We start from the raw sequence: 25,147 nt of genomic DNA, 5'->3' as shown, positions 1-25,147 counted from the left end.
CTGGCAAGTTGACCTTTGACCACCGTTCCTTCTGTGAAAATGGTTACGGTACATATTGTCCATGGTAAGTTACTGTTAAATTGCAACAAATCACCTGTCTTATTTTGTCTTTGCACCTATCAAGATTTATAAGATTCTTCCTTTTAACTAGGACACCGTTTCAGGGTCCAGAAGCGGTCACACTTTTTTCACTGCTTCTTATGAATAATGCAGCTAATTTCTAGCTTGCTCCCAATTACTTTTGTATATTGTTTTACTTCACACGGCAGAATTCATACCATAGCACTAATTTTCAGGATGTACACTCCCCTCGAAAGGTATTGGAACAGTGAGGCAAAGGGTTTTTCGAAAAGCATGTCTAGTTTATATTAACTGCAAGCACATTTCCGCAGAGAGAGAAAAAAAAAACACAACACCTGCACAAGTGGTATTTGAAAGGCAGCTCCACCTGATTAGGAAGAGAAGTGGCAAGTAGAAAATAGGAACAAATGAATCCAAAAAGATAAAGCAATACAAATAGCTCCTCATAGAAATTGGAGCGGTGGTGTCGATGCTTTATCCTCATAAGGCCGCAAACGGAAAAATTGACTGATGCAAATTTGGTGATCTCCTAAAATCCTTGAACTCCATTGGAGAGGCTGCAAGTTCAATGGAAAGGTGCAATATAAGTTTTGTTCAATAAACACTTGCACTATTCCACGGTGCTCTCTCAATTCCAACAGGGCTGAGCTACTATGCATCTATTCGGTAGGCACCAGACACAGATGGACGGCTTCAAAAGTTCTCCTCAGCAGTTTCGTACGGTGGTTTGATGGCTGTCACCCGTTTATGGAACTGGTTGTCACATTTGTTGTGGCTAACATGAGTTTAAATGAATCAATGTGATGAGACACAAACCAGCGCTGACAAGTGTTAAGCACAGAGATGATTAACCTTTTTGTCTCTTTCCTAAAATAAGTTTTGGTTATAGAAGGTGAAGCAGTATTACTAATTTCATTTTAGAGTTACAAATGAATGATCTTTTTGACTCTTCTAAGGATGTAGCCCATCTAGTATGCATACTAGACATGAAAGAAGTCTGCAGAAGCTTCCTGACGCAATATGAAGAGCTAGCCAACAGGTGGCAACATTTCCTAAGGCAAAGCGAGGAGACTTATTTTGAGTTTTTTTTTTTATTTTTATGATCGCTGTGATTATGCGCACAGTGACACCGCCTTGTCAGATGAAAATGAGCAAATAATCTTAAATAAAAGCAAAGAATGAAAAGTGAAAAAGAAAAATAGAGTTCAAATTTTCGTCGGTATGTTTTTCTTCCACCTGACAGCAGGTGGACTTGTACTCCTCGCGGGTGCGTTGTTGACGTCCTCGAAGGGTTCGTCTGATGCCACCATTGCACGTCCGTCCATTGTGCTCAAGTCCAAGCTCCGGAAAGCGATGAAAATTGATTGAGAGGGGTATTTGCTTCTTATAAGACACAAGATATTCGTCTCTTTGGTGGGGTACGATTTCGAGATGCGTTTGATGATTTGTCTTATTTGTCCTGCCTATCAATCCGGTTTTAAGAAAAAGCCAAATATGAGATGGAATTTCACCTTAAGGGCCACTTGCGGAGCGTCGTAGTAATGATGGTGAGTACCTGTCATCTTCTCCTTGACGTGTGACACCTTCGAATTGTTAATTCATTAGAAAAGTCGAGAAAACGTCGCTTATAGTCGCCTGGAGTAAATAACAATTAAAACGGACATTAATGTGGTGATTTAAACTGGAGCCTTTCAGGGATCTTCATTATTTTACGTATTTCACGAATCTGCCTTAATCGTGTGAAATCTCTATTCAACCTGTTGTGCTTTTGACAATATTTTCCGGTGATGAGCTGCCAAGTCAAACAAACACATTAGAAAAAAAAAATCACTTCCAAAGCACGGTTTGTTTTTTAATGAATGCATACAACCGTGACTCATTCATTTTGTCTCCTCTTGAGATGGAAATATAAGTGAGGTGTAAATATAGAATTCATTGACGAGGACAAAATGGACGAAAAATAACACCGGGCTTCCTATATTAGCCTCCCGTCAGCCACCATTGCGCCGGGCCGAGATAAAACGTTGAAACATAACAATTTCAATGAACGATCTGGATGTATTTTTAGTCATAGAAAATAAAAGGTCTATTTTCAGACAAGTGGCCGCTCCCTTTTTAGTGATGTATTGTGAGCAAATAGACACACATCTGGCATGGACACGCCCAGAATCCTTTCAGAGATTCACGCGCAAAGCAGCATCCTCAAATATAGAACCGTAATATGTGCCGCTCTTATTGTTCTTGCGGTGGTTTTGTGTTGATTCTAGGACTTGTTTAGAATTGTTAATGGTTTGAAAAACCACTTGTACCGTGTCGTTTTACTGCGTTGAACCACATGTGGTTTCCGGGCCTGGTTTGGACCTCTGTGTTTGCCACTAATTGTTGGCTTCAAAGCCTCAGTCGGTTTTATGACTTGGTCGTAAGGAGAAGGTTACAAAAGGGCAGAGATGGTGGCAATAAAGTGCAAGCTTGGGATCACCATGAGCATCCATGAGTACCTGTGGCCAAGTAAACGGCACGCTGTTTTAAAAACAGCTCACATGATGTTACATTCCTGGGAGTTATAGAAATAAAGTGTTGCATATTGATGTTGTTGTATATTTATACTAAATTGTTTGTTTTTAGAATTGTATTGATTATATTATATTTTATGTCCTTATGTTATTTATATAATTGTATTTTTTTCTCCTCTTATATTATTGTCAGGTGCATCGACAAGTGGTCGGGGTGGATGAGGGGCGCTGAGCTTTCCCTCTTCTTTTTTTTTCCCCAATGACACATCAAGAATAAAAATCACTACAACCGAGGTGTTCAGTCAGACAGGCAGGAGAGTACTTGTGTGTCTGCTGGTAGGACGGAGGAGGAGAACAGTTGGTGGTGGAAACTTAAGGTGCAGAAAAGCATAGAATGAAAGTTTCTAAGAAGAAGTGAGACACTGGGAGGACTGGGGGAGAGAAAACAAGAATATGCGAAGATGCTGCTTAGGGAAATTGTGAAGGTTGCAAAAGGCATATGATGACATGGATGCTAGGTTGGCCAGTTAAATAGAAGAGAAAGATCTTTTCAGGTTGTGGGCCAATTTTATGTGCCAATCCAGCTCCGGGTATGATTGAGGGGTTTAAGGTAGAGGTGGGGTTGCCTCAGGGATCAGCTCTGATCCCCTTTCTTTTTGCAATAGTGATGGATAAGCTGATAGATGAGCTTAGACTGAAATCCCCGTGGATCATGATGTTCACAGATGACTGTGATCTGCAGTGAAAGCAGCAATCAGGTGGAGGAACATTTTTTTTAAGGGGGGGCAAATAAACAACATACAATGGAGCATATAGAGCACATACTGTCAGAAAAATTATTATCATGCATGATATGATCTGTCTGACACAAGCCAACTAATCACAGTGCATTTTCTTTTTGTGCTGCAGCTCCCTAATCCAACTGAGCCACTCTCGACTTAAATGATCAGGATGACAAAATGGCCCAGTTGCTGTTACCGCCTGGTCCTGACAGTTTCCGCCCCTTCGTCCCGGAGTCTCTGGCTGCCATTGAAAGGTACATCGCCGAAGAGGAGGCCCGGAGACCTCGGGCAGATCGCCGCAGCGACTGCGATGATGAGAATGGGCCAAAGCCCAACAGTGACTTGGAGGCAGGAAAATCACTTCCTTTCATCTACGGTGACATCCCACCAGGTTTGGTGTCTTCTCCTCTGGAGGATTTGGACAGCTATTACAGCAATCAGAAGGTCTGTTTGAATCGATCTTTGAATTTTCCAAGCAGACAGTTGCTGTTGAGGAGGTAGAGGATGGACGTAGTATTGTTCTGGTAGCCCACCGTTGTTCACTACTTTTAAGAGGAATAATGGGATACACTGAGGGCATGACACTGAGTTCAAGCATGAAAAGAAATCTGAACATTATGTAGGTGATACAAGGGTGTGAAGATGGAATACTATACTAAAGGTGACACAAGTCCTCAAATAGAAGAATATTAGATTCATAAATGTGGTGTCCCGGTCTACCAAAATTTGGGACAATAGTCAAATATCAGAGATTACATTATAGGGGAACTCAAGTGTGTTTTATACTGTATTGTGACAGATTACTTGTTTTCTGGGTTCGGTCACATGTTGGTAATGCGAGCCAGAGGGCACTTTGACAATCAATTTCAGTCGATAGCAGAGGGCAGTAGAATGTCAAAATGTTTGCCTCTTAGATGGATGAAAACGGGTGGGTGGATTGATCTGCTGAAAGGGAGGGTGAAGCGAGGATGGTTGAGTTTTCACCAAAAAGAAGTTTGCATTTTTTGTTTTATCCATTCATTTTGCAGAACAAATGAAACTACGAATGACTTTAAAAACGCCCACTTTTAATGACTAATAGGGCCACGCACCCCTCCCCTCCATGACTGGTTGATGACATCATCAAAGGAAGAGATCACAATTTCTCCATTGGAAATCATTGCTTAAAATGTACAAAGCAGCTATCAATCAGAATTGTTCTTACGTCGTAATATATTCAATTGATAAGGGGAAGGGTTCATTTGACTTGCGTTGCCCCTGAAGTCCACGTATGGGGTACCACCTCTACTATCGGAAAAGGAGGCGCTTTAAAGGGCCAGACAGAAAAGCCATTGCAGAGTAGAAAGGCGTTAGTTACGTCAGCCCTGCAAAATTGAGTTGGTTACTAAATGAGCTTCTGTTTGTGTGGGAAGACAGGTTTGCTCTAGGTTTTGAATGGACAAACCTTTATTAAATCAGTCCCTGAGGCTGCTGTTTAGTCTTATTACAAGCACATTCACACTTACGGTTGGCTACATTGTTAATAATGTCTTGTCTACTTTTTGTCTCCTTTTCAGACTTTCATAGTATTGAATCGTGGGAAGGCAATCTTCCGTTTCAACGCCACTCCTGCCTTATACATCTTAAGTCCCTTCAACCCGCTTAGGAGGATAGCTATTCGAGTTTTAGTACACTCATATCCTTTTAAAGTGTGTTATTGACAGAGCTTCACATAGACTGAAGCGTTTATTAGACAAAATGAGATTCAGATGTTCCCAATGTCATTCTGTGAGTGGCTCGAGCAGAGTAGGATTTTACAACCACTGTGCATTTAAATGCAAGTGATGAGCAGATCTCGATTTACTTAATTCTGATTTATTATACTTTAAAGAGAGCTTGCACAGTGCTTATGCTTATCAGGATCGGATGTGGGGTTTTTTTTGGGGGGGGGGGATTGAGGAATGAGTTTCCCATCGTGTTCCTTAACTCTTGTGTTTCAACGATGTTCAGCGTGTTGATCATGTTCACCATTCTAACCAACTGTGCTTTCATGACTCTAAGTAACCCTCCGGAATGGGCCAAGAATGTAGAGTAAGTACCTTTACCCTCTTTTCAATTGAGTCATTGCTTCTCTAAAACTAAGATAATGGGGTCTATTTTTGTAGACAGGCGCACATGCACTTGGCACAAAAACTGGTGCAGGTCTCGTTCACCATGTTTGGAAATCAGGCAGACCGCGCTACGCCTCTCTGGGCATTCCAGCAGACATTTTCGATTACAACCCCCCAGTGCACCAGCAACACTGACGATTTAGTGACAGAAATTAGACTAGACTTTTGACCACGTGAAACCAGGTCAAATTTGTGGCGCAGGTGGTGTAACACGATGAATCTGTGCTCCGGTAGTTTGTGTGGTGGATGTTTTTGTATTTCATTAATAAATATGACATTGGGGTACATCAAGCCCTCAGAATAATTACAGAAATCAATTCATGGGATGCGGCGGCTCGGTGGCGCGCTTGGGTAGCACGTCCGTCTCACAGTTAGGAGGGTGCGGGTTCGATTCCACCTCCGGCCCTCCCTGTATTGAGTTTGCATGTTCTCCCCGGGGCCCGCGTGGGTTTTCTCCGGGCACTCCGGTTTCCTCCCACATCCCAAAAACATGCTTGGTAGGCCGATTGAACACTCCAAATTGTCCCTAGGTGTGAGTGCGAGTGCGAATGGTTGTTTGTCTCTGTGTGCCCTGCGATTGGCTGGCAACCGGTTCAGGGTGTCCCCCGCCTACCGCCCGATGACGGCTGGGATAGGCTCCGGCACGCCCGCGACCCCCGTGGGGACTAAGCGGTACAGAAAATGGATGGATGGATGAATTCATGGGATGCATATTCCTGTGATATTAAATCTATTTTTAAAAGCACATCCCTGATCATGACACAGCGTCTTGCAGTTCCTTGCAAGCGTACCTTATGCACACCCATCTTCTGCATTTTTAAATGCTCACTTTTTCAAGCACTCTACTTGCGGCCCTCGGTTTACCTTATTGCGTTGGTCGTCATGGTAACAAAAACTTGATCACATAGAGCATAAACATGACATTTGGCTAGTGCAATCTATTTTTAATATACTATTTGTCGTTGTTCCTTATTTGCCAGATACACATTCACAGGAATTTACACTTTTGAGTCCCTCATAAAGATCCTGGCCAGAGGCTTCTGTGTGGGGAAGTTCACTTTTCTGCGCGACCCTTGGAATTGGCTGGACTTTAGTGTGATACTTATGGCGTAAGTTTTTGGTACACTTACACTTTTTCTGATAATCACTGTGGATGATGATCTCCATTGTATCGTTGTACTTAGAAGAAAAAATGCAGAAAGAGGTCATCTTGATTGTGTCCTAAATGACACAAGCGCAGACGGTCTAGTTCTCTGGTTTCAGATCAAAAGATGAATAGGAGACAAAAGAATCCGAAGTCCAATTTTTATTTCACTATATTTCTATTATTTGGAGTTCATCCTTACCAAAAAAATGTCTTCCCCAATGTTTTGTGAAGCTGTATGGATTAAGATACGGAAATTCAAATCCCGTATGAAAATTGGGGAAATAATAGATGTCAAATATCCGAATCAAATGATTGTCCAAAATGCCTTTACCAACTCATGAGGCTGAGATGCATTTGACACCATTCTTTGTGCAGCTGCACTGCCAGTTGCTTCAATTTCCATTACAATACAATTTAGGAACTGAATTAGCCCCTCATAATTCATGGAAACAAAGACTGGAACTGGCTCAGAACCATGAATGCCCAATGTGCATCCATAGACATTGGAACAAGTGCTGTGAAGCTCTATCATGTCTCTGGTCTGATATTCTGCTCATGCCCTAAGGTCCCGGAATGAATAGTCACATTTAGTCATTCAATAGTCACTCTCCGCGCGGCTTCTTCCAACATCTTGATGGATTTATTTACTCCGAGCTCAGGAGGTCGATGAGGCTTTTTGTACAGAATATTCACTCATCTTGAAACTGCTAAATAACGCCTCAAATATTATATGGTTTTATTATTGTTGTTTTTGCCCCTCGAAGGGTTGCTTCTTTGTGAACGGAGTTATCTTTTTTGAAATGCCTGTATGTGTTTGTGCTCCTTCTTGAGGGATGCTATGTGATAACTGTGCATTTAATTCTGCAGGTATATAACAGAGTTTGTAAACCTAGGCAATGTTTCAGCTCTGCGCACATTCAGAGTATTGAGAGCTTTGAAAACTATCTCAGTGATACCAGGTAAGGCTGCCCTTGTTTATCCTCCTGTGTGTGACCATTTGCCGCTCCCTCTCCTTGTCCATGCCCCCCCCCCCCCCCCCCCCGTTTGTTTTTTTATGCTTTGGGCGTGGGTGTCTGTTTTGTGTGCGCGTGAACGTGTGCATCCCGAAAACACCTTGCAACTCCCCGAACCCCCTCCCCTGCCTCGCTACCTCCTCCCTTACAGATATGTCACAGAGTTTGTGGACCTGGGCAATGTATCAGCACTGCGAACCTTCAGGGTTCTGCGGGCCCTGAAAACTATATCAGTCATCCCAGGTGAGCGCACCATCAAGGCCAAAAGGGCTGATGAAATGCTCACTGCTAAGTGGCGTTTTTGGCAACATCTACTCACTTTTGAGCTCATCTTCATTGCAGCCAAGCCTGGCGGCACCGTTTTGCCATCCTTCATGTTTAAAAACAAAAGCTGGAATCTGGCTCCAATCGACACAGATTGAAAGGATTCCTAGCTTTTAGACACGTAGTAAGGCAAAACGCTTTCTATGAAAATTATTCTTGCCTTTGGAGCCACCTGTGGATTTTGTGCTTTTTCCTTTGTGCATGAAACATCGCAAAGGAAGATTTTCTGGTGGCAAACTAATGTGTGTGTGTGTGTGTGTGTTTATGTATGTATGTCTGTCAAGTGCGTAATTGCAGTTTGAGGCATGTTATGAGGAGTCGTTCAAAGCACTTTTCATTGCACAATGCAAAAATACAAGTAATTACATATTTTACATCCACAGCCATGACGAGCCCCCCCCCAAAAAGAAAGTACTGCATTAGTTTGTGGATTTGAATTTTTTTATAGCATTGATATAAGCTTTTGCAATGTTACAGTAATTTTGCTTTCAGAATTCATTTTGGAAGAACAGAATTTATCCCAAATTTTTATTTTTGCAAACTAAAGTTTTCCATGGTGGGTTTTTGTGCCCAGTTTGGATATTGATAAGCCAATTAATTACATATTCCAAATATGACTTAATTGATTCTATTTTGAAAGACAGTGTTAATGTGAAACAGTACTTGTTGTGGTGAAGAGGGACCAAAATACTTTCTTAACACCACCCCAAGAGTAATTGGGGATCCACTGTATATAATGTATTTAATACTAAATTCAAATATTGAGTCATATTTTTGGTGGGGGGTTAGAGGGGTGATATCGACAACAACCCACACCCCTACCACCACTATGGACAAAAGCGACAAAAGCAATCAATAATAGATGAAACTGGATGTTTAAGGTGCATATTGCTGAGGTGTAGGGGGCATCAAACTTTGAGAAAGTGCCTGCCCGCACTGCCCAACCCCTGTCGATTTAAAAAAATAAATAAAAATCCGTTTGGTGCATGTTCGCCTTGGACGGTGGATGAATGTACCCCAAATTGTCTTTATTCTGAAAAATGTTGAGGTGATGCAAAAATGTTCCCTCTTTTAAATTAAATGTAATATTCTTTGAACAGCTCAGTCTGCACCAGCCTCCTCCCCCATACCATAATTCTCAAGTGCCTCAAAAACAGTTGTCCGTCCCGGGCATCAAGCTTCAAGTGTGCTTTGCACTCATGCCACTGATTCACATCAGTGACTAAACCATCGCCTTTCATGGATTCTTGTTTTATCTGTGATAAACAGTGACCTGAATCAGCGTGTTTTTGATATGACTGTCTAGGAGTTCACACATACATATACCTCAATCTGGCTGCTTGTTATATGAAAAGCTTTTGTTGGACATTTCTCTTTACAAGTTTGTGACAGGTAGTAATAATTGCTCCTTGTGCCATGTCCCACAACCCCTTTCCTTGTTTCCCTCCCAGGGTTGAAGACAATCGTCGGTGCATTGATCCAGTCAGTTAAAAAGCTGTCGGATGTCATGATCCTGACGGTGTTCTGCCTCAGCGTGTTTGCGCTCATTGGCCTGCAGCTCTTCATGGGCAATCTGAGGCAGAAATGTGTACGCTTGCCCAATGGCAACGCCACCAACAGCAGCAGCATGGATGCCGCCGAAACCTCTCTTTTCAATAGCAGCCTAGCGGAAGTCAACAGCACGTTCCTGAACAGCACAGGGTTCAACTGGACCGAGTACATCAGTGATAACAGTAAGCTAAGTAAAGAGGGACTGACAGATGTGCTGCGTACGGGTTAACGGGGTTCAAATAAGTTTCTGCTCAAGTCATTCAAACTCAGATTGTCCTTCCTTAGAGAAAAGCAACTTTCACAAATGCCAAACTGTATCAGACAAAACAGCGTTTTGAAATCTTTATGAGCCAAGGCACATTTTATGTTAATAAAATATCACAGCCAACGAAAATGTAGAAATAACTAAAACAATGATGCAGATCTCGTCCCAATTCATTCACACATTAACTAAGTGTGAAATGTCGGCCTGTTAAGATAAACGATTATTCTGTTGTCTGAATAAGTGATTCAGAGATTAATTATACTATAAACAGAATTATATTGTCCGTTACATCATAAACAGATCCTCAAGTAAGCTTTATTAAGGGGAAATTGCCTAAGGATTTTGTCCTCCACTATTTAGCAAGTTGCAATTTTTATGCATATTAGTAAAGAAGGCTCAAAGTGTGCTAGAGATGGTAGGTTGCCTTTTGTCTGAATGCGTCAAATTGACCTCTGTTTACAAGTTTCTCATTTTTTGCCACGGTATAAAACAACAACTGAACTGACGTGGGCTCAACACTTGCTGCCTGCGCAATTGTTCACCCCCTAAAGAGCAGCAAAATGAGTGTTTCAAATTTCTGGTGTTTTTTCTTTTTTTAGGAAATTACTATTACCTCCCCGGTCGCAGGGATGCACTGCTTTGTGGAAACGGCACCGGGGCTGGGTAAGGACCTTTGCCAAACAAGCTTTTAGACACTTAACATTTGGGAGCCAAACCTGTGATTTCTCACATTAAGATATTTAGCACTCTCAAACTCAATCATTCTGTGACAGGCTTTGTCCAGAAGGCTTTGTTTGTATCAAAGCAGGCCTTAATCCAGACTTTGGATACACAAGTTTTGACACCTTCAGTTGGGCTTTCCTGTCTCTGTTCCGACTCATGACCCAGGACTTCTGGGAAAATCTCTACCAGCAGGTTTTTATCATATGCGGCCCATACCATTGTGATGTATTGTCAAGTAAGTCTTTGTCATTTCTGATTTTTATCATTTTGGATCCACTAGACTTTGCGTGCGGCAGGGAAGCCCTACATGGTCTTCTTCGTTTTGGTGATCTTCCTGGGTTCCTTCTACCTTGTCAATCTGATTTTGGCTGTTGTGGCCATGGCTTATGATGAGCAGAACCAGGCCACCATAGAAGAGGCTCAACAAAAAGAGGACGAGTTCCAGGCCATGCTGGAGCAGCTGAAGAGGCAGCAAGAGGAAGCACTGGCAAGAACAATTTTCATTTGTTTGTGAAATTGAGACGGTGTATGTTGTTGGGGATATATTTGGATTATTCCACTTAATCAACAAGAGAGAAAAAAATTATAGCAGAGTTGAGTGATGGTGAATATGCATGTTGGGTGACTGGAACATTGTCTCATTAAAAAAAAAAAAAAGGTCATTTAATGCGGATTGGGAAAATCGCAAGCCGTTCCAAACAAAACCCAAGATATAACAACATTTCAGTGTAGTTGGAAATTATAAGTGTTATATTCTGAATTCTATTTTCCAGCTATGCAAGTATCTGTGCACAAATACAAACACCAGCAACACACCGCTCAAGTCACCCTTAACATTTGAAAACAACGCTGAAAGACACAAAGCGTCAACAAAGCAGAGACAAAGAAGTCTGTCAGGGATATGGTTCTACCCAAGTAAAATTAAGAATGTACATTTAAACCAATAAATGACGCCACCATTTTTAGACCAGAGGCTGATTTGACAGTGCTGCCATGACTGCTTTCAACTGCCAGGCTTTCGCTTCATACTCATTTGCGCGAGCCTTTCAGACAGCCTCCAGATTGCCATGACAACTGTGTTGTTTTCCCATTGGCTGACAGGTTGCCGCGGCAGCAGCCACGGAGAGCGGCGAGTACAGCGGGAGGAGGGGGGCCGCCTCTGAGTCCTCCTCTGTGACATCCAAACTCAGTTCAAAAAGTGCAAAAGAGCGACGCAACAGGCGGAAGAAAAGGAAACAGAAGGAGGAAGAGCAGGAAGAGAGGGGAGCATGCAACAAGTTCCGGAAATCGGTAACCGTGGACAGCATCAATAGATCCTTCCACTTTTCGATGGATGCAAACCGACTTTCCTATGAGAAGAGATGCTCCTCACCCAATCAGGTACATTTTTCTTAACAGGCTTTCATGTCGGTGAAAAGTGTTTTTCATTGTTTTTATTTTAGTAGAAAAAAATATTAGAAATTGTTATTATAAAATGATCTCAGCATGCACTAGTTTTTCAGCATCATCTAGCAGCAAAAAAAAAAAATCACAAAATTGATGCACTTTGAGAAACTAAAGTGCGTCAGAGGAGAACTCGGGTTATGCTTTCGATCGTCCCTGCCAACATGGCCACTACGTAGGCTGTCTATTAACTTGATTTAGTCTGTACTTTATGTCCGTGACAACAGCGACACAATGAGTAAATGTGTCCCAGTCTTTGTTGATTGTGCCCCAGCACTAGTAAACAGCAGCAGTCAATTCTGGAATTAACAGACCTTGACAGCTATGATATAGTTTGAGTGCACTGGACTCCATTTTCTGTCCTGCATAGAAGAGCCAAAGAAGTCCGATTGTATTCATTTTAAATAAAAAGATACACGCGTACACACACACGTATCACTCTCATCCCTGTGCAACTACTTTGACGAGCTCACAAATACTTTCTTTCCTAGTCTCTGCTCAGTATACGTGGATCACTCCTCTCCCCACGGAGGAACAGCCAAGCCAGCCTGTTCAGCTTCCGCGGACGAGTACGTGACATGGGCTCAGAAAACGACTTTGCGGACGATGAGCACAGCACCTTTGAGGAGAGCGACAGCCGCCGGGGCTCTCTGTTCTTGCCACATCGCCCTGAGCGTCGCTACAGTGCCATCAGCCAGACGAGCCTCAGGGTTCCTCGTGTAATGCTTCCTGCAAATGGCAAGATGCATTGCGCCGTGGACTGCAATGGCGTTGTTTCGCTGGTTGGAGGAACATCTGTGCCTAACTCTCTTTTGCCTGAGGTGACTCAGTTAACCTTTTATCTCCCAATTTTGGAATTCATTTGCTGTGACTTGACTCAAGTTGGACGTAATTTGCCGATTTTAATTGGCTTGCTTGAAAGACGGAACTTCCTTTGACAAAAACCTGCCAACCTATCAGTATGCCACAGAATTTCACATCACGAGGCTCCTTGTAGCTGGCTCGGTTACCTGCCAGTTGATTATAAGCACCGGTGGCTAAAGCCAAACTTTCTGGACTGGAATGTGACACCTCTGATTACTTGGGAAAATGGACAACATTCTTGATGGACTTGCACGTTGTACCACGTCATTCTCTCCTGACACTGTGGTCAGTTATTCCTTAAATACCTTGGACTGTGTGTGTTGATCTCTAGGGTACCACTACAGACACTGAGGTGAGAAAACGACGCTCAGTTGATTATCTCAATGAACCAGGAAGCAGGCAAAGAGCCATGAGTGTGGCCAGCATCCTCACCAACACTATGGAAGGTCAGCCCCGAGTCCAAACTTCACTCACTCGTCTCATCCCTATTGAATATTAAACTACAAAGATCATATTAGCTGCTGTTTCTTTCTGCCAGCCAGTGATTCTTTCCCCCCATCCATTTCAATGTCTCCCGTCCAGAGCTTGAAGAGTCAAGACAGAAATTCCCCCCATGCTGGTATCGATTTGCTAACACTTGTTTGATCTGGGATTGTTGCCCTACCTGGCTTAAAATTAAGGAATTTGTCAACATGGTGGTCATGGACCCCTTTGTGGATCTGACCATCACAATTTGCATCGTCCTCAACACCCTTTTTATGGCCATGGAGCATTACCCAATGACAAAAGAATTCAACAATGTCCTTTCTATTGGAAACCAGGTACCTGCTAATGTTTGAACAACCATCCAAACCCTGTCGGTTGCCTATTGATTAATACAATTATTTCTCTTCTCTTTCTTCCAAATAGGTATTCACTGGCATTTTCACAGCAGAGATGTTCCTAAAGGTCATCGCCCTAGATCCTTACTATTACTTCCAAGAGGGCTGGAACATTTTTGATGGCATTATCGTCAGTCTGAGTCTGATGGAGCTAGGTTTGGCCAATGTTGAGGGCCTGTCTGTGCTCAGGTCATTTCGATTGGTAAGGTCACATTTTATTTATTTATAAAAAAAAAAAATACAACCAGTCTACGCCATCCCAATGCAGAGTATAAATAATGCTGACTTTTTTTTCCCCATCAGCTGAGGGTATTCAAACTGGCTAAGTCCTGGCCAACTCTGAACATGCTGATCAAGATCATCGGTAACTCAGTGGGTGCTCTGGGCAACTTGACCCTGGTGCTCGCCATCATCGTCTTTATCTTCGCCGTGGTGGGCATGCAGCTTTTCGGCAAGAGCTACAAGGAGTTCTTCTGTAACATAAACGATGATTGTCAGCTACCACGCTGGCACATGCATGATTTCTTCCACTCCTTTCTTATCGTGTTCCGGGTGTTATGTGGAGAGTGGATAGAGACTATGTGGGACTGTATGGAAGTAGCAGGACCGACAATGTGTCTGATTGTCTTCATGATGGTTATGGTCATCGGAAATTTGGTGGTAAGCATCTTCTTTCTTTTTTTTTTTTTTTTTTTTTTTTTTTTTACATCATAATATATAGTCATGGTTACATACATAGCAGTGCAGCTGGAAAAAAAAAATGAAATTCATGTGAAACTCTCTATTTGTGGTTAGGCACCGCAGAGAGATGATTAAGCTATGGCACTCAGGCCTCTCATTAATGACAGATAGTTACAGTAGTTTATACATCCAGTAGATTATAGTAGCTATATAGTAGTTGAAATCTGATCCAGCTCAATCATTCCCGTCTTCTTTTTGCATGTTCTAGGTTCTAAACCTGTTCTTGGCTCTGCTTCTGAGCTCATTCAGCGCTGAAAACTTGGCAGCAACTGACGACGACAGCGAGATGAATAACTTGCAAATCGCCGTGGGCCGTATCCAGCGCGGCATTGCCTTTTTAAAATCGATTGTCCGGCAGTTCCTCCAGCGCCTGTTCTTTGGTGGGGCCGGGAAGGGCTCCAGCCTGCATGAAGAGAGCAAACCCCTAGAAGAACTACACAGCAACGGCAAAGGCAACTGCATCGCCAATCACACAACAGTGGAAATCTCCAAAGACCCTGGCGGGGTGTACATTTCAGCCGAGGGCAATGGGCGCCCAGGAGGCGGCCTGGTTGTCGGGGGCACGGTTGACGAGGATAGCACCGAAAAGTACCCCATAGACGATGGTCACTACATGTCGTTTATTCACAACCCAAGCCTGACGGTCACAGTACCTATTGCTGTGGGTGAGTCAGACTTTGAGAACCTTAATACAGAGGACTTAAGCAGCGATTCCTCAGATGTGGAGGACAGTAAAGAGGTAAGCTTCGACTGCCGTCGATGATTGATGATCTTGTATTCTAAAATTGAATGGCAAATGACTCGAACCAAATTTGCATCTGTTCACATTGTCATCAAAAGTTATGACATGCCTAAATGCTCTACCATTTATCAGCCCCAGCGGAACAATATGGTAAGATATCGTATGGTGCGATTGTTGTGTTCCTTGTTACAGGTTGGCACGAGTCAGATGATGTATTTTGCTACAACAATACTATACACAGCCTTCAGAGGAAATGCTAGCTACAGCCGGATAGGGCAGTGTGACATTTGGAGGGGTTCCGTGGTTTGCACGAGGGGGCACCAGCTGTAGTCAGGATGCTGCTAAATGAGAAATCCTTGAAGAGTGATCTCAACTGACTCCCTATGCTGACGAGAAGCAATCTTACTGACAATCAAATATGCTATCATTATTTCCCAGCTCCCATTCCATTCTATTATAATTCATTCTTAAGTCAGAGCGCAAACCATAATGGCACTTGGTTGAGAATCATTGCGTCCAGCAGGTGGCAGAAAACCTGCCACACAAGATTTTTCCAGTGCAGCTCCATTTATTGGATCTGGGGGCTCTGTGCCCCTCTTAACCTTGGTTCGTCTTCTTGCAACCTCAAAACCATCTTGCACTTGGTGTTAACAGGCCTTGAGGATGTCACCCATCACTTTTACCATTATTTTACAGGTGTTTGGACTCTGCAAAACATTGAGAAGATTTATAGTTACAAATGATGTGCGCTGTTTATCGACATTATCTCTTACACAAAAAAGTTCTAACACAATTCTGAGCGCAGAGATGAGGTTGAATGCTGGCTTGTGGTGCGAGTGACTTACTATTAACTCCCCCCGTTTGTTATTGCAGCCATATCACAGATGCTCTCAAGGTTTTCAGTGAGAAGAACTGTAAGATCACTTTATTGTATCATAGCACTAACCATGAGGACTGCCAATGTCATTTACGAACAGGCATTTTTTCCCTCATACTTTTAATGGATTGCCCATTTTCGTCCTTTGCCTGGTCTTGCCCTCCGCCCCCACCCACAAACCACTTTCCTTTATTCCCACCTCTTCCCCATACAAGTACAAATACACACTGTAGTTTGTTTAGTAGATTGGAAGCACATAAAAAAAATAATCATAATAATTTTGCTGTTATTTGACATGGCTCTGATATATGACCCTAATTTCCTGATTTTTTTTAATTCCTGCGTCATATACTTTTTTTCCACAGGCCGACTAATCTTTTGTCCCGCCTCTTCTATTTCGTTTTCAAATATTGAGTTGTCACTGGAATTGAAATAGAAAACCAATATGGCTTTTCTGCAGTAAAGTCTAGAACTGGAGGAACTTTGACATTCTGGAGTGATGACCCTCATAGACGTTAGAAGAACCTTAACACTAAATGAGGTTTTGTTTTTAAAAGTAAATTCACTGTGGTTCTCACGATGCAAAATAATCGTATTTGTTGTGAATTGCGGCACAATGGACAACCGGTTAGCACATCCGCCTCACAGTGTGGAGGTCGATTTGGCAATCTGGCCTTCCTGTGTGGAGTTTATATTTGCTTGCCTGTCTGGGTTTTCACCAGGAATACATTAACGTTCCAGAAACATGCATGTTAGGTTCATTGAAAACTCAAAAATTTCTGTAGAACCGTCAATGCAAAAATGTGATTATGAATGGTTTTCTACGGTGCCTCTGCGATTGGCTGGAGACCAGTCAGAGTCCACCATGCCTCTCACCCAGAGAATACTGGGATTGGCTCCAGCATCCCCACAACGCTAGTAAGGATTAGCGGTTCAAAAAATGAATAAATGAATTCATTTGTTAAAAAAAAAAAAAAAAAAAAAAAAAAAAAAACATGCGCAAGTACTTTATTTTGTTTCGGAGTCATAAATCAGGGTCATAAATCAAGGTGCACATTCTTATTTAATTTACTTTTTGATCCCTGAAATACAAAGTCATTCCTATGACCTGTGACCTATGTTGATGGAATGAGGGAAAAAACATTCCATTATTAGTTCATATGTCTTATTTCTTATGCTTTGTAACATATGTTGTAGGGAATTGTTAAATCATATAAATAATCTGAATAAACACCCCTTTGGAATAGGGGATCCTCCCGTGACAGAGGTACAAAATGTAGTATAACATGCCAAGCTAACCTGCTACAGATAAACGCCTTTCCAGACATCAGCACACAGAATCCATGAGCCATCAAAGCAAAATGAGTCCCAATGTAGCGTAAGGCAGCATCCTTTCAGAAATCAATGCACACGTGAGCAGCATGCTTCCATCATTGCCATGTCCTATTAGCTGGGTCCCACTACAATCAGGGCTGCTGCACTGTGTAGGATGACATGTTTCAAAACTTCACACAGCAAATGAAAGTCACTTGCTTGCAATACTCGGTTTCCCCCTGTCGAAAACTGCAAGACTGACATGTTTCACATTGCCCACGTGCCATAGCCGCTATACATTTACTCATGTCATGTTATGCCGTATAAGTGTAGAAAAAGTAAAACACTAGACCACATGCTGTCTTATAAACAGTGCACAGTGCTGGTTTTTGCTGGTAAGCTAATGTGGCCATCTATCGACTTCAACACAACAGAATTAAGCTTAAACACCGCTTTCAAGGAATGGAAATATTGTGTTTTCATGTCACTGAGGAAGATTGGTAATCAGAACTTTTCTTGGGTGGGGTTTGCAGTCAAAGTACCTTTTGGGGGGGGGGGAGGAAATATCCAAGCAGATTGACTGCATTCAAATTGAGCAGGGTTGTTATTTCCTCAGTAGACGTGAAAATACCGCACATGTTGCTTGGTACGATTTCAGGCTTGAACTGATGATGCACTGGAATACTGCATGCACTCTTCCTCAAAGTGAGGTCGCATCAAACGTACCCACAGTTGCATTACAGTAACGTCCAACTCTCCATGTCATGTGTTGCTATATGATATGATTCGAGCTTTCACATGGATGTCTTGAGAAAGCCTGTAGGTACATTTGATCACATTTGCATGTAATGACAGAGAAGTGGATGTTTAAAAGTCGTCCTACTCTGTTCTGACAGTGCTTACTCTGAGAGGAAAAACGCCAGTAACCACTGAAGGACATTTGGTCCTGGAACAAGTCAACATTTACAATATAACGCCGTGCACATTTTCTTGTCCGTACAGAAAGTCGACACGGAGCCCCGACATCTTAGCTCTTCGGAAGGGAGCACTGTTGATATTTGCCCTCCAGGAGACGGGGTCGATTCGGTGGAACTGGAGCCGGAGGAGTCAATGGACCCAGAGGCCTGCTTTACTGAGGGTGAGATGACTACAAGTATGATGGATAAGAAAAAGTGGGACGGGACTGCTCACGTGATTGGTTAAACTCACATCTGAGTGACAGTGAATAGAAATGCTCATCAGGTTAGAAAAAAAAATGGAGTCTGTATTCATCTATCTTAATAATTTAACCTGGTATTTTGTCTGACTGAGCTGCAATTTGTAAGGTGCAAAAATTCAAATTATAGACTGTCTATTCTTCCCATACTTGAGCTATTTTAAAACATTTAAAAAAAAAAATTGCTATGCCCGTCAGAGCTCAGGCCCGAGTCCCTGAATACAAAAGTCACCTCATGCATCGCCTCATGTTCCTCCAAACCACACACACTACATACGTATTTGGAACTGTTCAATGCTACTTATACAGCCTTTGCAAGCTCAGATGTGAGGATCTAACTTGTGCTGTTAAATTACTTTCATGTTACATGCACGACAGCATACAGTGGGATGCGTTGTGGTCGCCAACAATTCATTTCTGTGGTCTGTTTCATTTCTGTTCGTCTCCACAATTGCAGGATGTGTCAGCAGATTTCAGTGCTGCCAGGTCAATGAGGAAGCAGACAGGTTTAAGAGTTGGTGGACACTCAGGAAAACCTGTTTCGTAATCGTAGAGCACAACTGGTTTGAATCCTTTATTATTTTTATGATCCTGCTCAGCAGTGGTGCACTGGTGAGTTTAAATACAGCGTCATTCACTCAAAGTCCAGTCACCCATTGGAATGTATCATTTTTGTACTTCTTTGCTCAGGCTTTTGAGGACGTTTATATTGAGCAGAGGAGGACCATCAAAACCATGCTGGAGTATGCTGACAAGGTCTTTACTTATATCTTCATTCTGGAGATGCTGTTGAAGTGGGTGGCCTATGGTTTTGTCAAGTACTTCACCAATGCCTGGTGCTGGCTCGACTTCCTCATTGTTGACGTATGTACACTGCTCTTTGGTTGAAGTTTGGCTTATTCCTTCCACATTTTTTAGAGCCTACTGTCTCTGGACATTTGGATGCCTGACTCCAATAAAAGCTCCAATGATAGATGTCACATTTCATGTTTGCCATGTCCTCTCAGGTTTCCCTCGTCAGCCTTGTGGCCAATGCTCTGGGTTACTCGGAGCTCACCGCCATCAAATCGTTAAGGACACTGCGAGCCCTCCGGCCACTGAGAGCCCTATCTCGGTTCGAGGGCATGAGGGTGAGACTTCCTTTGAATCCAACCTCTGTCAAGTCGCAAAGAAATGTTAACATATTAAGTTCTCCATTAGATATCTTGGGCAAAGCTGTTTTCTTTACCAGTCATTGTGTCGCAATACATGACTACATATATATATATATATTTGATTCTGTACAATGTGTAATTTTGAATTTAACTGCATGTTCTCCTTCCAGTTCAACTCTCGTACTTCTTCTATCTGCATGTTTCTTTTTACATCCTGTTGATGGATTTGCAGACATCGCTTCTTGACGCTGCTCATTTGGTGCCTTGTAAATGTGACCTGTAATCTTTTTCTTTGTTGTGTGTCTTTTTTCATTTACAGTCAGACAAAATGTTGTGACCTCATCCTGCCTCTAAGGTTTTTTTCTGTTTTGCTTTTTTTCCTATGAAATTGTTAACTTTACTCAATCAACTTTCACCTTCTAAACGGTCTTGTTAGTAAAAGCTTTTTGTGTGCAGACGTCAATAAATGTAGTCTTTGTGTAATGTAAAAATAGTCAAGTGATTAGATGATTGTAATATCCACTTATCCAAAATCAAGGGGGGTAAGCACAGCCTCTCCATCCGAGCAACAAGAAGGTTCTGAGTTTGATTGTATTTTGAACCTGTCCAGGTTGTGGTGAACGCACTACTGGGGGCCATCCCCTCCATCATGAATGTGCTGCTGGTCTGCCTCATCTTTTGGCTCATCTTCAGCATCATGGGGGTCAACCTGTTCGCAGGGAAGTACTACTACTGCGTCAACACCACCACTGACGACGTCGTCCCCATCGAGGTGGTCAACAACAAGTCCGACTGTCTGAATCTGGTCAACGAAAGCGCCCGGTGGAAGAACGTCAAAATCAATTTTGACAACGTCGGTGCTGGCTATTTGGCGTTGTTGCAAGTGGTGAGGTGTTCAAAAAGTCCCAGCATGCATTTTTATCTGTCATTCAACCTTACAGGTTGGTGGTAATAGAGACCAAACAGTGTAAGTTTCTGTTGGGAATGATTCCTTTCCTTCAAAGGGAAAATGATTCACATTGTTCTTCTGCATATGGAAAGAATGGAGCATGTTGAAAGGCAATGACTGACCTAGTGTCATCTGTTGTTAGGCAACATTTAAGGGCTGGATGGACATTATGTATGCAGCTGTGGATTCTCGCAATGTAAGTTTCATCCAAATGATAGAATTTCAATTTTACAGAATAATTTCTCAGTGGATTTGTTATACAATTTACAAACACCAGTGACGTTTTTTTTTTCTTCTTTCTGTCGGCATTGCTCCAGCTGGAGGATCAGCCCCAATATGAAGTCAACTTGTACATGTACCTGTACTTTGTCATCTTCATCATCTTTGGTTCCTTTTTTACCCTCAACCTCTTCATCGGCGTTATCATCGACAACTTCAACCAACAGAAGAAAAAGATAAGGGGAAATGTCTCTTGAGCTGCCCGGATATTTTATGTCTGTGGTGATGACAATCTTTTGTTGTGTTTTCCTATACTTTGGAGGGCAAGATATCTTCATGACGGAGGAACAGAAGAAATATTACAACGCTATGAAAAAGTTGGGCTCCAAGAAGCCGCAAAAACCAATTCCTCGACCCGCTGTAGGTTTTGGTCACACCGTTGGACGTTCTCCTCCTGCACTCGGATGATCATGTCGATTCTAATCCATCGTTTCTGTTTCTTGTCTGCTTTGTCTCTCAGAATGCTTTTCAAGGCTGCGTGTTTGATTGCATCACCAAGCAAGCGTTTGACATCGTTATAATGATCCTCATCTGCCTTAACATGGTGACCATGATGGTGGAGACTGACGACCAGACCCCAGACATGGACAACATCCTTTACTGGATCAACCTGGTCTTCATTGTGCTCTTCACAGGGGAGTGCATACTAAAGATGATCTCCTTGCGTCACTATTATTTCACCATAGGTTGGAATATATTTGATTTTGTGGTGGTGATCCTGTCAATTGTAGGTAAGGACAGCACTGTTGGTACATTTTGTCCCCGGATTGGGTTGTATTCAAATCCGCTAATTGGGTGTTTTTTACTTTTGCAGGTATGTTTTTGTCAGAAGTGATCGAGAAATACTTTGTGTCCCCGACATTATTCCGAGTGATCCGTCTGGCCAGGATCGGCCGCATTCTCCGTCTCATCAAGGGTGCCAAGGGCATTCGGACGCTCCTCTTCGCCCTGATGATGTCACTTCCTGCCCTATTTAACATCGGTCTCCTCCTGTTCTTGGTCATGTTCATCTACGCAATTTTTGGCATGTCCAACTTTGCCTACGTCAAACGGGAGTCTGGAATCGACGACATGTTCAATTTCGAGACCTTTGGGAATAGTATGATCTGCTTGTTCCAGATCACTACCTCAGCTGGGTGGGATGGTCTGCTGGCACCCATTTTGAACAAGCGGGAACCCGACTGCGATACTCAAATGGAGCACCCGGGCAACAACTACAAAGGCAACTGTGGCAACCCATCAGTGGGTATCTTCTTTTTCGTCAGCTACATCATCATTTGCTTCCTTATCGTGGTCAACATGTACATCGCCGTCATCCTGGAGAACTTCAGCGTGGCCACGGAAGAGAGCGCCGAGCCACTGAGCGAAGACGACTTTGAGATGTTCTACGAAGTGTGGGAGCGTTTCGACCCGGACGCCACGCAGTTCGTGGAGTACAGCAAACTCTCGGACTTTGCCGACGCTCTCGACCCTCCGTTGCGTATCCCCAAGCCCAACATGATTCAGCTCATCTCCATGGACTTGCCGATGGTCAGCGGCGAGCGCATCCACTGCCTGGACATCCTGTTTGCCTTCACGAAGCGAGTACTCGGGGAAGGCGGTGAGATGGATGTGTTGCGCGGACAGATGGAGGAACGCTTTATGGCATCCAATCCTTCAAAGGTGTCGTACGAGCCAATCACCACCACTCTCCGCCGCAAGCAGGAAGAAACGTCCTCCATCATCATCCAGAGAGCTTTCCGCCGCTACATGATTTGCACGGCCATGAAGAAGGCCTCGGCCCTCTACAAAGAGCAGCTCAAAGAGGGCTTACGTGACCCTGACAAGGACGTGATGGTCATCAGCAAGTTCAATGAGATCTCCACCTCGGACAAAACTGACATGACCCCATCCACAGCTTCCCCTCCTTCTTATAACAGTGTGACAAAATCTGACAAAGACAAATATGAGAAAGAAAACTGTGATAAGAAAAAAGACTTCTTGAACGAGGGAAAGAAATAGATAACGCAACCCCTCCCCCATTGTGGCGTGCTTGTATGTTTGATTGCTACGAGTCGATCAATGCCCCGAGTAGAGGAGGGCAAGTATGTTGTGTGTACAGTGAATCCACAAGGACATCTGGAGGGATTCAAATCATCCAGAAGACACTGCCAGACTGAAAAGATTTGTGCAAACACTTGTGATTTTACGTTTGGTTGTTTTGTTAACTGACACACCTCTGTGCACTATTAAGTTGTCTGTAGTAAGTGCTGCTGCTATAAATACATGATTCATTTAAAAAAATGTCTGTATTACTCAAAACTACTCTGCTTTTTTTCTTCTTTTGCTTGGGCAGGGGATAAAGTCCAAAGACAAGGTCTCATTTAGCGTTTGTGGTTCCCCTCCTTGCCGCTTTGAACTGTGCCTGTCTGTCAATTGTTGAAGATGTATGAGCTGATGAAGCTGACCAAACAGCACTTTGCCTGCCTGCCCAAGTTTGAAGGACATACAGCCGATACAGACAGATGATTGAGCAGTTCCACAATAACCCAAGGAGGTCAGAAAATATATCAAAAGACCTTTGAGATGGATGATCCTTCAGTTGGACTAGTTTTATGGGTCATGAATTATGAGCCACAGCAAGTAAGTAACTGTAGTGTATAACTAGCGTCCCGGTTTCTCGAGGCGATACAATTAAGCAAAAAGGGAAAATTGTCCAAAAAAAAATTGTGTTTCTATGCATTTATTTTGATGGAGATACTCCATGCTGGCCAGTTTCAATAACACTGCAGCTCAGTCAGCAACACAGTAACATAACTGCTGTTGTTGACAAGCTAGCAATTGTTTGTCACGTTCATCAATACTTGCATTATTCAAAACTTTATTGACCAACTACTTTACAGGCTGTGAGAGATTTCCACATGTTTTCACAGCACACCACCAAACAAAGACAAAGCAAAAAGTAGAGACGCAGGTTTGCTATTTTGTGGAAGACCATTTCACTGCTCTGCTCTGCCTGACTTAGCGAAACTGAATGCAAGCAGAACAAATGAGCTCGATGATGTGGCTCTCATCTTTGTAATGAAAACTTGACAAGGAGCTTGCGGGAACTTGCAAAAAAAAAAACAATTTTAAAGAATTTCTCTCAACAATACAAACGAACATATCTGTGTTGTACTGCAAAGTTCATCTAATTCCATCCATTTTCTACTGCTTAGCCTGATACAAATGAGCTGGAGCCTATCCCAGATGACTTTGGGCAAGAGGTCCGTCATTTGTGTGTGTGCGTGCGTGCCTGAATGGAACTGGGATGGTGTGTGCCTGGGATAGAGAGGGTGAGATACTTCCATCCATTTTCTTTACCGTTCATCCGGTTCAGGGTCATGGAAAGTTGGAGTTATCCCATCTGAGCTGACATGGCAGGGTAGAGGATTTCAATCAATAACAGGTCAAATAGAGACATTGATGTAAACATTTTAGTAATGACCAAGTTTACTTATTTTTGTCATGCATATGATAAAAGCACAGCAATTATCTATAGGTAGAAACCAGTCATTAGCCATCTCCGATCGCTCGTGTGGTGTTTTAGTGAACTGCTTGCAGCAACGACTACTGTCTGCACTCATGGTCTTATTACTGTTTCAATGCCCTGAAAAAATAAAATTACATATTTTTTCCTAAATTTTGTCTTTTTAAAACTATTTTTATTTGTTGTTTTCTGTTGTTGGTGCTTCTGCAGCTTCAATCAACAAGACTTTCACGTGTTGGTTGGGGTGACTGTTTTAAACAATACACTTAACTAACCAAAAGCTAGATTTTCCCATGCCACATACAGCCAGATACATATTATTTTGTTTTTTCTTCTTTTATAGCAGATGTTTTCAACTGTTTTTGTCCAAGGGCCAAAGGATGATAGACATATACAATATAATTATTTGCATCTATTTGGGGAATCTCAGCTACATTTGACATAATTTGGATGGGCAAATAATTCACAGAATTAGGTGGAAAGTAAATCCAGTCAAGATAAGAAATCGATTTTATTGTTAAAAACATTTCAATTATTTTCCATTTCCAATTTTGCAGACCACCTGCGATACCGCCACGGACCACTAGAGATCCGCGGACCACCGGTTGACCCCTGATGCAAGGGACTCAC

The 25,147-nt window shown here is 42.7% G+C and overlaps 1 protein-coding gene across 1 annotated transcript; it reads left to right on the top strand.

The window, feature by feature from the left end:
* The first annotated feature begins 1,307 nt into the window (after positions 1 to 1,307).
* LOC133150230 (sodium channel protein type 2 subunit alpha-like) lies at positions 1,308 to 23,313 on the top strand. The gene is made up of 27 exons (XM_061272618.1): positions 1,308 to 1,628; positions 3,504 to 3,820; positions 4,933 to 5,051; positions 5,357 to 5,446; positions 6,507 to 6,635; positions 7,541 to 7,632; positions 9,462 to 9,743; positions 10,426 to 10,489; positions 10,600 to 10,741; positions 10,830 to 11,036; positions 11,651 to 11,929; positions 12,484 to 12,813; positions 13,188 to 13,302; positions 13,439 to 13,677; positions 13,766 to 13,939; positions 14,041 to 14,397; positions 14,687 to 15,217; positions 18,414 to 18,549; positions 19,085 to 19,239; positions 19,318 to 19,491; positions 19,635 to 19,757; positions 20,392 to 20,667; positions 20,873 to 20,926; positions 21,048 to 21,185; positions 21,265 to 21,369; positions 21,470 to 21,740; positions 21,824 to 23,313. The coding sequence occupies exons 2-27, from the start codon at positions 3,554 to 3,556 to the stop codon at positions 23,008 to 23,010; spliced, it is 6,036 nt and encodes a 2,011-aa protein (XP_061128602.1). The 5' UTR covers positions 1,308 to 1,628; positions 3,504 to 3,553; the 3' UTR covers positions 23,011 to 23,313.
* The last annotated feature ends 1,834 nt before the right edge of the window (positions 23,314 to 25,147 follow it).

Source organism: Syngnathus typhle, linkage group LG2 (assembly GCF_033458585.1).
Source record: "Syngnathus typhle isolate RoL2023-S1 ecotype Sweden linkage group LG2, RoL_Styp_1.0, whole genome shotgun sequence".
Taxonomy (NCBI): Eukaryota; Metazoa; Chordata; class Actinopteri; order Syngnathiformes; family Syngnathidae; genus Syngnathus; species Syngnathus typhle.
This window is presented reverse-complemented; position numbering and strand designations above follow the sequence as displayed.